Genomic DNA, 12,070 nt, shown 5'->3' with positions numbered 1-12,070 from the left:
AGAAAAATACCAGAGGAATGGCTTCACAGTTGGATGGCTTTAACACATGGGCTTTCAAGAAAAGTAGTTTTGTTTACTTTTTGAGATCCTTGTAGATTTATATGCAGTTGTAAGAAATAATACAGAGAGATGCCCTGGACCATTTATCCAGTTTCCCCAATGGTAATACATTGTAGAATGAGAGTACAATATCAAAAGTAGGATATTGATAGTGATACAATCCACTGGTCTTATTGCGTTTCCCCAGTTTTACTCAGATTTTCTGTGTGTATGTGTGTGTTTAGTTCTGTGCTTTTTTATCACACCTATGTGGGTTTGTGTATCCATCACCATAGTCAGGGTACAGACTATTTCCAATACCACAAGCATCCTTTGTGTTGTCCTTTTATAACCACACGGCTTCCTACTTAGCTTTTCATAAGTTTTATTTTTCTTAAGATTTTATTTATTTATTTGACACAGAGAGAGAGAGAGTACAAGCAGGGGGGAGTGGTAGGGAGAGGGAGAAGCAGACTCCCTGCAGAGCAGGGAGCCCGATGTGGGGCTCGCTCTTAGGACCCTGAGGTCATAACCTGAGCTGAAGGCAGATGCTTAACCAACTGAGCCACCCAGGTGCCTCAGCTTTTTATAAGTTTTGAGTAAGAAATTCAAAGTTTGTTTGAGAGGAAAGTGTACTGTGAGGTTTCAGTTGAATGCGCTCACTCCACATTTAACATTTCGCATTCCTAAAGCTGGTATCTACAAAGAGAAGCCAGCATTCAATCAACTATTGGTATATTTATAAAATAAACTATAGCCAGGGGCCCCTGGGTGGCTCAGTCCATTCAGTGTCTGCCTTCAGCTCAGGTCTTGATCTCAGAGTCCTGAGATCAAACCCTGCATGGGGCTCCCTACTCAGCAGGGAGCCTGCTTCTCCCTCTCCCTCTGCCCTTACTTCCTGCTCCTGTTTGCTCTCTCTCACTCTCTCTCGTGCTCTCTGTCTCAAATAAATAAAATCTTAAAAAAAGTAAACCATAGCCAATCTCAAGAACCTTCAATGCAAGGATAATTTTCAAAAAGACACCTTCATTTGCATGACAGGCTTAGGTGCCGTTAGAGAGAGAGGACTTTCTGTTCTTCATGAATAAAACACTGTGCTTTTAGTCACAGTAAACCATTTGCAAGGATGGATAAGCACAACTTTCTACAGGCTAATTCATCTTAATCGTAATAGATACTTTCCTCAACAAGGTATTTTGCTACATATTACGTCAGTATCTGAAATTCAAGGTCTACCAATGGAAACCCATTATGAGAAAGTTACAAAAAAGGTCCTTGTTAAATATATCACTTCCAACTTTTCCTTAGTTACCATAGTGCTAGAAACCAGTGGAAAATTTTTATTATACATTGACGATGTGGAAATCTTTAGGGTTTGTTTTTCAGAACCTTCTTTCTAGCTTTCTGCAGTCTGCATTCCTCATTAAGGTACAGTCAGCGCTTTCCTAATATTGATTGCCATTACGACCACAGCAGCTTGGCTATGTCCTACTCTGCTTGGTGGCAGCCCCCATGAATGTTTTGACTTAGTTTTTCTGTTTTTTTTACTTTATTAAATTCAAGTATTTCTTGAGTACTTACCGTGCAAGTTGTATACCAACCTCTTTCCTTATTCACCAAGAGCATTTGGGACTTTGCTGAAAGGAGTAGAAAGGTTACTCGTTTTGCCTTGAATGCAACCTTATCAAAATCCTTAGCTATCAAGATCTTGCTTATTTATTGTTACATGTGATTTCCTCTGGGGATGCCAAATTATTGTAAATTGACTTTGATATTAATTCTTCCCTTGGGAGCTCTCTTCTTTTGCAAGATACTTAGAAGACAAAATTGGCAGGGTTTGGTGAGGTAAAGAGTATGAGGCAGGGTATGAGGGAAAGAGTAGATGCCTCCCTGGTTGTGTCTCAGTTAGCTGGATTAATGGCTACCCTTATATCCAAAATCAGCAATTTAGGAAATGTTATAGTTCAAGAAGTTGAACTATAACAGTTCCTGAAATGGTTTAAAAATATATATCTAACTTCCCTTTCCTTGGCTAATTCCCAATGAAATGACCCAAAGAATCTATCAGTGAGGAAAAACTGCTCATCACAAATGAAAAAAAACAAAGTCATTCCACTTAGATGAGACCAGATTGGAAGAGGAAAATTCCCGGGGCTAGCCATCAAAGGACAAATCTTTATCTTATTGGGATCTTCAAGAGGCTTGAAATTTGTCAGATTTCTAACGGACCCATTTCAACTCTCAATAGTGGATCATGATCTTTTTCTGTAGAATCAGCACATAGAAAGTTTTGAAATACTGGATTTCAAATTGGCAGTTCAGGTAAGAATGACAAATCAGATGTGTCCAAGTAAAGAGCCCTTATCTATGCAGTGAGATTTACATTAAAACCTAAGAGCTACTTAGAACATCTATAATTCCTGTTATCAAGGTGATTCACAAGAATGCTATGTGGTGTGGAAATATCAATGCTGTTTACCAAATATGTAGGCCTTCCACCTTCATTAAACATAATAGTATTGTACTTTTCTGCCTTCTTCCAAGTTGAAGAACTTCATGGTTCTTAGTTGGATTGTTGAAGGTGTATGAACATGATGGATGTCATTTTTGAGCCAAAGCTGTAAGAGTCAGTGCTTTTCCTTTTTCTGACTTAGAAATTGTGAAAACAGATCCTGAAATGACCAAAGGGGGACAAACCTCCCTACTCACCTGCACTGAGTAAGTGAGTGAGAAATAAACCTTGTTGTCTTGATTCACTGAGATTTAGGATGTATTTATATTACAACAATGTAACCTAACCTAACTGACACAGAATACATCTGGGAAAACGAAATAAGTAGTTTGGAAGAGGAACAATATGACATTAGAAAAGATTACTAAGAGATTAACAAGATCTCTGAGTTTATAATTGCAATGGAGGCAGGGCAAAATTGAGAGACTGATAATTTAAATATAAGTTATAGATCTCTTCTCAGAGTTTAATGTAAAGTACTAAAGACATCAAAATGATGACTGAAAGGATAAAAGATTGGAGGATAGAATGAGAACATTATATATACACTAATAATTACATATGTGTTAGTATAATTATATATAGTATACAGGTATGTATATATACATGTAACTATATATGTGGTATGTATATAATATGTGATATGTAGTTTTATTTGTATATCTATAAATAAGTGTATATCGGGCTTGAGAGCACCATACGTAGTCAGAAATAATATCTGACCATCTCTCTGGCTTTCTCTGGGAGTCCGGAGCTCCACCACCATCAACCCACAAGTGCCTAAGGTTTTACACTTCTGACAAGTCCCAGGTGATACTTATACAGTGTTGGTTGGATGATTCTCTTGGGCACAGCTGCCTCCCTGTTAGGCTTACTTCTGAGTTCGAGTCCCTTGAGGTTGCATCTGATTGGTGGAACGTTGAGTCATGTGCTGGAATCTTGGCTACTAGAAAGTTGGAAGGAGAGGGAATTTCTGGCTTCTGCCTTACTTGGGAAGGTGGGATCCACATTGCAGCTAATTACTAAATATATTTATAGAGAGGGTGATCACAGATGTTGAGTGGCCCTCACATAATGAACATTAAACTATATGTGTTGACATTTTTAGTACTTCAAATAAAATGGGAAAAGTACTGGATGCTTCCAGATGAGAGTATTATAAAAAAGATTGGTTATTATCAAAGGAAAATATCAAATTCAAAATGCTAGAACTCAGTCAAGTTATATCTATATAGTTGTGAGAAGAAAGTATTGAATCAGTTATTCTGTTAGGAGCATTTTGTGTGGATGAATTTATTCAGTGTTCTCCTAGAACTAGAAGCTAGAAAGAGCATGAAAGTACTTGATACAGGGAGGAATTCCAGAGGCACTAAAAACAAACCTTACCTGATTCATAGCATTCATGTTCGTTGGCAGAAAATCTTTTTTAATCCACTTACAGACTAAGGGAAGAACAAAGGTAGCATTTACTTAAATATCTCGTGTCTATCTGGTACTATATTGTGCATTTTATATCTGTCCCTCTCTTTGTTATATTCGCACGTATGTGACATGGACAACAGTATTCCCATTTTACATATGAAGATACTGAGGCTTAAAGAGAGTCCGTATTTCTCACAGGTGGTAAAGCTGGGATTTGAATTTAGTGTTTTCTGGCCAAGTATAATACTGTTTTCACTGTGTCACATTGGCTCTCTTTTGTCTTTATAGCTGGGTGACTACCCAGAGGCTGTGATTCTTGATAGAGTATCAGGTTATCAAATGTGTAAATCCTTAATAGTAAGATCCTTCCAATATTATTAAATTACCTCTTTATGGTAAATTTTAGAAAATAGATTTACATTCATAGGAGGGAGAATGCCACATTTGTACTCTCAAAGGGATATTAAGTTTTTTAGAATGGTACAGTGCCTGACAAAGGACACACTTACAGCTGAGCTAAGCATGAACTTACGGTTTTTCTAGGACTAAGGGCCCAGGTTGTCATTGCTCCCTGAGGTGATAAAGAAAGCAAAACTGTACTGCACCAACTGGTTCCCATTGCTTCCCTGACTTCTAGAGAGGAGAATGAACATATGGAAAAAAAAAACTGTTACCCTTAAGTTTCTGTGCCGACACGATCTTACGTAATTAAATATATTAAAAATCGAGAACTTAAATGTACTAATTTCTTTATAAACTCCACTGAAAGTGACTTAAAATTTAAATTCTTAAGAGAAAAAGGAACCGAATCAGATTATTTCTCAAAGTAGATTGGGAACGTACACACATGTACACACAGACACATATGTTGGATATGTATTTTTTTTTTCGAAGCTCTCTAGGCCTTTCTTCTTTAATACTTCCAAAATTACCAAAAATCACTCGAAAAGTCATTGGATTTTTCAATTATAAATTGTACGCTAATGCCAACCTTTGGCCCAAACGGGGCTTATTTCAACTAAGTTATAATGGTTTGGAAGGTCTTTAAAGCAAAGGGCAGCGGCAGATGAGGTTGAAGGTGAGCATCTTCCAACCCAGTGCTTCTCCAACAGTAACGTGCTTGTGGATCACCTGGGCATCTTGTTAAAATGCATGTTCTGATTTAGTATGTTTGGGTGGTGCCTAATGTTTTACACTTCTGACAAGTCACAGGTGATAAAATGTTGGTTCTCGACCACCCCTGCAAGCAAGTTCTATCTTGCCACCCCTCCCAACTCCTTCTCCCCACCCAAACATTACGAACTGAACATAAGGAGTTATTTACTACATAGGAACATTATAATAGTTGACATTGACAATAAATATTTCTTCCCTTTTAATTTTCCCAGTGCATTTCATTATGTAATCTTTTTATAGACATAGGCTTAACCTGTCCTTAGCAGCCCTGAAGGATTTGAGGCTATGAAAGAATGAGCTCAAACTCTCATGGGGCATCAAGAAGTTTCGAACTCCGAGGAATCTTTTGTGAAATTACACCATCAGCCTTGTCTTTTCCTCTGTTATTGCTACATTTCTGCTTTACCTCACCATCTTTTATGTTTAGAACTGGGACAGATACCGACAGATCATAAAGCTATTTTTGACGTCTTGACAGAGAGGTTTTGGTTTAAGATGGCTTGGTGGTCATAAACAGTATCTTCTAGGAGTTTCATTATAAGGATCTTTTCTGCTGCATTGTTTTTATATACGTGTGACTCTAGTTTTGCCTTTTTAAGATTTTCCACACATTTTTATGTCCTTGTTTATCTCGATTCTCTTCTATTCCTACTATGCATTTATCAATTAGAATTAAAATTTAGCTGCTTCGAGTAACTTAAGCTACACTTCAGTTTAGTTGTTGGCAAGAACCCAGGAAAACTCAGCTACTATTCATTTTACTTTCGTGATACAAGGACAGACAGTTTTCTGGTTAGAAAAAGGAGGAGGAGAAGGAGAAAGAAGAAGAAGCGGGGGGAGGAGAGGGAAGAGGGAGAAAAAGAAAGCTTATAGGTTATCTTCGAAGAATCACCAAGACTTTAATATAAAGTATTAATCTTTTGTATGAGTCAAACAGTGGTTATTATCCATATTAAATAATTTTTAATTTAAAACTGACAATTCAGAGCTGCTAATAATTATAGTCTTCTAAATGCTACTAGTTTTTATTTTTTATATTTTCAAGGAGGGAATATTGAATTTAACAACCTTTAATTTTATAATTCTCACAGAATACATACAAATGTATATAATTATAAATGTTTCTCTTAGATTCCCCTCAAACATTTCACAAAGTATATTAAGTTATTTCACAATATCATTGATTCCCAAATTTCCTTTATATATCTTTTCTTTTAAGAATATTGGGCCATAAACCTGTGTTCCAAAAGATACTTTTCTATTATAAAATAACACCAGGGAGGGGAATTAGATATATGAAATATATTTTTATATTTTTAACAGATACAAGTTTCATAGTCCCATGTGCAAAATGGAATTCTATAGTAATCAGAGAATGACGTTTGTGACTTCCATTACTGTTTGTTTTACTCTGAGCACACCTTTTCACTGATGGCATAAAAACTGAATTTAAAGACTTTTAGGGACGCCTGGGTGCTCAGTCGGTTAAGCGTCTGCCTTCGGCTCAGGTTATGATCCCAGGGTCCTAGGATCAAGTCCCGCATCGGGCTACTTGCTCGGCGGGGAGTCTGCTTCTCTCTCTGCCTCTGCAGTTCCCCCTGCTTGTGCACTCTCTCTCTCTCTCTCTGTCTGACAAATAAATAAAATCTTTTTAGAAAATAAAATGAATAAAAAATAAAGACTTGTAAAAGATAGCACAACTCAATGATTTCTTGGGAATCCAAGGTTTACATCACGGTCCTGTTTACAAATACCGTGTAGGCTCTTTCTACTTCCTTACCTTTCCTGTTCTTAAGAGGCCACAGATAGTGTGAAAGGGGGAGGGCCCTACATATATGATTGGCAGGAGTTGGCAATGAGCTAGAAGCCTCCATCTGTGTCTCCAGTTGATAAGCCTGTTGTTGGCACAGATGATATGGAACATAACCTTATGTTGACTATTGGGGGGGGGCAGGGGGTAGTCACCAATCTGGACCTAGTGTAGCTCCCTGGTATGAATGATTTTTATCACTCATTATCTCATTCCTGGCTTTGTAAAGTGTGTTGTGGTCAAAACACACGGTTGTCTACATCTGGCCTGGGAGATTTCTTGGCAGAGCCAACTGCTTTTCCCCTTTACCTACTTTTCTGAGTCTCCTACTTGGACACATGGGAAACTTATGGTTGCCCTCCATATCTAATTGTGACCCTCCCTGAAAACGGGAGATGGTGGGGGTAAGGAAGTGAATATCCAGCACTCTTCTCACTTTTCCTCATTCCCTATTTCTTTGCCTTTCCCCTCAGTTTCTCCCCTTCCCCCTTTTAGGAGGTACACAAGGCAAAACACAACAGTGCATTTCATTCTGTTCTTAAAACTATCATCTGCTCAATTTGGTCTACTGAAGTGCGCTTCTATCACTATGGGAGATGGAGGTGGGCAGGAAGTAAAACCTGTAATTACAAATGTCCTCCATATTCTCCCCTTTTCAAATCTTATCTCTTGTACTTAAATCGTGGCTTTTAAATATTATAATGAAAAGGCAAGTTTTCTTCCTTTCTTAGTATTTGATGTAGAAATTGTTGGGGTCAACTGCCACAGAACAATGTATCACATATCACTCGGCTACATCTGCATGATCCTGTGGTTCAGATACTTAGCTGTAGAGTCTGTGATCCAGATCAATCACTTTCCAGCTATCTAACTTTGGGGGAGTTACCAACTTCTCTAAACCTCATTTTAACCATCTATAAAATGGGGACAGTAATAGCAATTACTTCATGGTGTTGCTGGAACATGGAATAATCAGTTCCTGGTATTTTGTAAGTGACACATAGTTAGAGGATTTAGAAATTCTGTCCCAGAGAAGAAACAGTGAAGAAAGAAAGGATATGGGTATTCAGGAAGAGTTATTCATCAGCTTCTTTAAATAATTCTATCCTAATAGTCTTGGCAACCTGAGTCCTGTGGTCAGTCCTAACAATTCAGGGATTGAGGTTCTTGACAATTCAAGAATCCCCTAACCAACTAGCAGAATATTGTTAATTTCCTTAGTTTTCAAATATTGATTAATGATTCAATCATCTTTGCAATTAAGATTTATTAAGCACTCCCACGATACTTCTTGCAGGCGAGTGTGAAATACAGCACACACTGTGAAGTGGACATTGGACAGTTCCTCATGAGTTTTCTCTCTTGTCCAGAGAATAAAACAAGAAAATAAATGAACATTCGGTGGGTAGAATTGACACACTCTTTCCCCTAATGTCCTAGAGTGAAAATTAATTTTCACAGTTACATGACAAATCTAATAAACTCTACTTTTTTTTTATTTCTTTAGACTATCATCAATTCTACTTCCAGCTTAAGAAACTAAGCCTTCTAAACTAGATGTTTCCTTTGGGAATTAATCCACTAAAGACAATGAAGACTTTAAAAAATGAACAACCATTTTGGGGGAGAAAACCTTTTTTTTTTTCCATTTGTGTTTATTATTTTAAAGGCATGTCATCCAATGAATTCCTCAGTTTCTCTTTGATCTTTATCTACCTGATGAATTTGGATGTCGATAAAGATGAATATTAATGTTTGCTATGCTTTCCATGTTAGACATGTATTGGTTGATTTTGCTTCAAAGTAACTTAACTTCTTTGTAGTATTAAGTTACTCTAATTTCCTACCTCCCTGCCTTTTATTTTCCTCTGGAGAAAACCCTTCCAGGTCATGACCTAATGAATCCTGGTTCAGATTTCCAAATGAATTTGAACCAAAGTGATTCTATAATTTGGTGGAGGAAACCTTCATTAAATACCCTAGCAAGGGAATTTTTACTGTTTCATACCAGACTAAAGTACTTTTCTTGACATATTGAAATTGAACTTCCAACATTTATGGGAATATAAATTGCAACAGCACGTTGTAACTGCCATGAGTCCAGTAGAGCCTTAGGTCAAGGGTTTTTACTTTCTCTATAACCCCATTAAAAATAGCAGTGTTTCTAATTATTTTTCCTTTAAAAATTAGAAAAATATGTCCTGGTCTCCAGAGAGATGTTATCTTCAGTTATTCCTATAATTTATGTGGTTGCGTGGGATATGTCTTTATAGTTTTTATTTGCGCTTGACCAAAGTGCAAATTCAATTTTATAGGCTAGTGAACCTTCTCTCTTAAAGACTGAATGTGATTTTTCTAATTGAGAGAGTTAATTTTTGTTTCTCCTCTTTATTCCTGACCTCTTTGTCATCTTCTCACCTCAAAAGCTTCTTCCCTCCCCGACTCCTGCCTGCCCTGTTTTGGTATTTATTTATTTTGAATTCAGGTGTAATTGACATACAGTGTTATAGTAGTTTCTGGTGTACAGTATAGTGATTAAATATAATGATACCGTTTCTGTACATTAGTGCTCTTCAAGATAAGTGTACTCTTAATCCCCTTTATCTGTTTCACCCATCTCCCTACCCAGCTCCCCTCTGGCAACCACCAGTTTGTTCTCTGTATTTACGAGTCTGTGGGGGGGGAGGCTTGTCTCTTTTTCTTTGTTCATTTGTTCCTTAAATTCTACACACGAGTGACATCATATGGTGTTTATCTTTCTCTCCCTGACTTAGCATTATACCCTCCATCCCTCTCGATCCATCCATCTTGCAGATGGCAAGATCTCACTCTCTTTTATGGCTGAGTGTACTCCATTGAATTCCATCAGAAGCTTCTTTTTTTTTTTAAAAGATTTTATTTATTTATTTGAGAGAGAGAGAGAATGAGAGATAGAAAGCATGAGAGGGAAGAGGGTCGGAGGGAGAAGCAGACTCCCCGCTGAGCACGGAGCCCAATGCGGGACTCGATCCCGGGACTCCAGGATCATGACCTGAGCCGAAGGCAGTCGCTCAACCAAATGAGCCACCCAGGCGCCCCCATCAGAAGCTTCTTTAACATCACAGTTTCAACAGAAACTACTCCATTTTAATTGCAGACCCCAAGCCATTTACTATTATTGTTCACATTATAGGTGTGCTCTATGCATCATCTGAAGTTGAATTTGACATTTTTTGTAGCATTTCTGTACTCTGCAAATAGAGTCACCAGTTAGAGTACAACTGCAAGAGCTTCTAGCCCTCGTTACCTACCACCTTTGAAGATTTCCTGAAGCAGCATGGCATGATTGAAAAACATACCGTGGTTTAGATGGCTAATTGGCCAGGCTTTTTCAGGACCCTCACATTTGATTTCTCCTGCTAACCAGTTGGCCGAACCTAGGAGTTTGCTTTGAATTGCAAGAATAGCTAAAGCATAAACTTACTAAAATTCAGTATGTATCTTATTTGTATAAGTCAACAGCTGCACTCATGGTATTTGGTGGTAGTCAAGAGAAACTGGCTATTTCAAGGATGGCAGAATTCACTAAAGGCCAGATAACATAGCTTGAATCAGCAGGAAACAGGGTAGCCCTGGAGGGGTCAAGAGGAAGGACATGCAGTAGCAATTCTTTACAGGAAGAGTCTGATCAGGATATAGCCTAGTGCTTCCACCATTGTCAGTGAATTCTAGCTATCCTTTCATCTTTCTGTCTCTCATTCAGAAATGAAAGTCCCAAGCAAGAACATCCAATTAGCTGAGGCTATGTCATGGGTGCACCCTGGTGCAGAGAGCAAGGAGAGGAAGAATCTGGACTTTTTTTTTTTCCCCCTGTAGGCTGCACACAATGGAAGTTTCCCCACCTGAATGGGAAAGAAAATGGACTTCTAGATAGATACAGAATTTTTTGGCATTTTGTTTTTAAAAATCAAGATTTTTCTGGGGTATCCAGTTGAAGCTGGAGAATTCCAACCCTGTAACATTATCTGGGTTAGCTTGGAAAATAAAAATAACATTTCTAATTGCTAATATGTAAATTTAAACTAATAACTATTGAATAGGATTATGTTGAGATACTATTTATAATGCCTTAAAGACAGTAAGTCCATTGCATGCATTCAATTTCGTGTATTTTTTCTGCTTTAGGCAACTTATGGTTTGATTGGTATAATTGTAATATTTTTAAGTTAATATTATCTTGCTGCATAATGATTCTGGTTCACCTCTCTGCAATTTTAAAATAAATGCTATAGTTCGATTTTTTTTTTTTTTTAATCTTTAACAGACAGGCCAGCCTCAACGAAGCAGCCGAGAAGTATTATGATCTGGCGGCTAGACTGAGACCTAATGTAAGTACCTTCCTAATGAGAAACATTACTCAAAGGGATAGATTCACAGCATGTGATAGCTTTAGATATAGAAGCCTCATGATACTGGGCTTTTTCTCTCTGATCTCTTATTCTGAATACTCACTAAATGGCTAATTCAGCAATCAAATCTGCCAGTCTCAAGCTTCTTTTCTTTTTGCAGAGGTACAAATTGCTGTTTTCTATCCTGTGTAAAGCACCATACGGTTTTATCATTTGAATACAGGTTTTAGCATTATCAAATACTTGGCATTTGGTTGGCTTTTAAAATCAGTTCCTTGAAAGTGTTTTTTGCTGTGGTGTTAAATACCTAAGGACCTCTAACATCATGAGCTTTTTTTGATCCTTACATACACTCAGACCTCGAGCTGTGCCTCTGCCTCTTCCACAGTCCTCATTTCTAATAACTGTGCTTTTCAACTTTTATCAAGTATGTTTTTATTAGAATTTTTCCCTGGGTAATCACACTTCCATAAAGTGGGATGGATATAAATTAGATCATTACTATTGAAATGGAGGAACCATTTATGAGAAAATAAGAACTGGGTTTATATCTGTCTTCTAAGCACTTTTTTATTCACTGCACATCACCGACCTCCAGTGCGTTGCCTTTATTCTCAGACACACAGCTCTGCATCACCTTCCAACACTAAAACCTTCTCCCCTTACTCTCTAGGTCTAGACTGTCTATTGAGAAATGTAATTTTGAAACAGTAATGAAAGTGC

General features: G+C 37.6%; 1 protein-coding gene across 2 annotated transcripts in view; it reads left to right on the top strand.

The window, feature by feature from the left end:
• TMTC2 (transmembrane O-mannosyltransferase targeting cadherins 2) overlaps nucleotides 1-12,070 on the top strand; it is a 391,310-nt gene that overhangs the window by 328,039 nt on the left and 51,201 nt on the right. For both annotated transcript variants that reach the window (XM_025882606.2, XM_073900582.1), the window contains one exon: nucleotides 11,263-11,326. In XM_025882606.2, coding sequence (XP_025738391.1) covers nucleotides 11,263-11,326 — 64 coding nt within the window. The remainder of the gene's footprint in view (nucleotides 1-11,262; nucleotides 11,327-12,070) is intronic.

The sequence above is a fragment of the Callorhinus ursinus genome, unplaced genomic scaffold (assembly GCF_003265705.2).
Source record: "Callorhinus ursinus isolate GAN/ISIS: 27379988/994484 unplaced genomic scaffold, GSC_fseal_2.0 scaffold14, whole genome shotgun sequence".
Lineage (NCBI taxonomy): Eukaryota > Metazoa > Chordata > Mammalia > Carnivora > Otariidae > Callorhinus > Callorhinus ursinus.
Note: the sequence above shows the minus strand (reverse complement) of the source record. Positions and strands in the feature narration are given on the sequence as shown.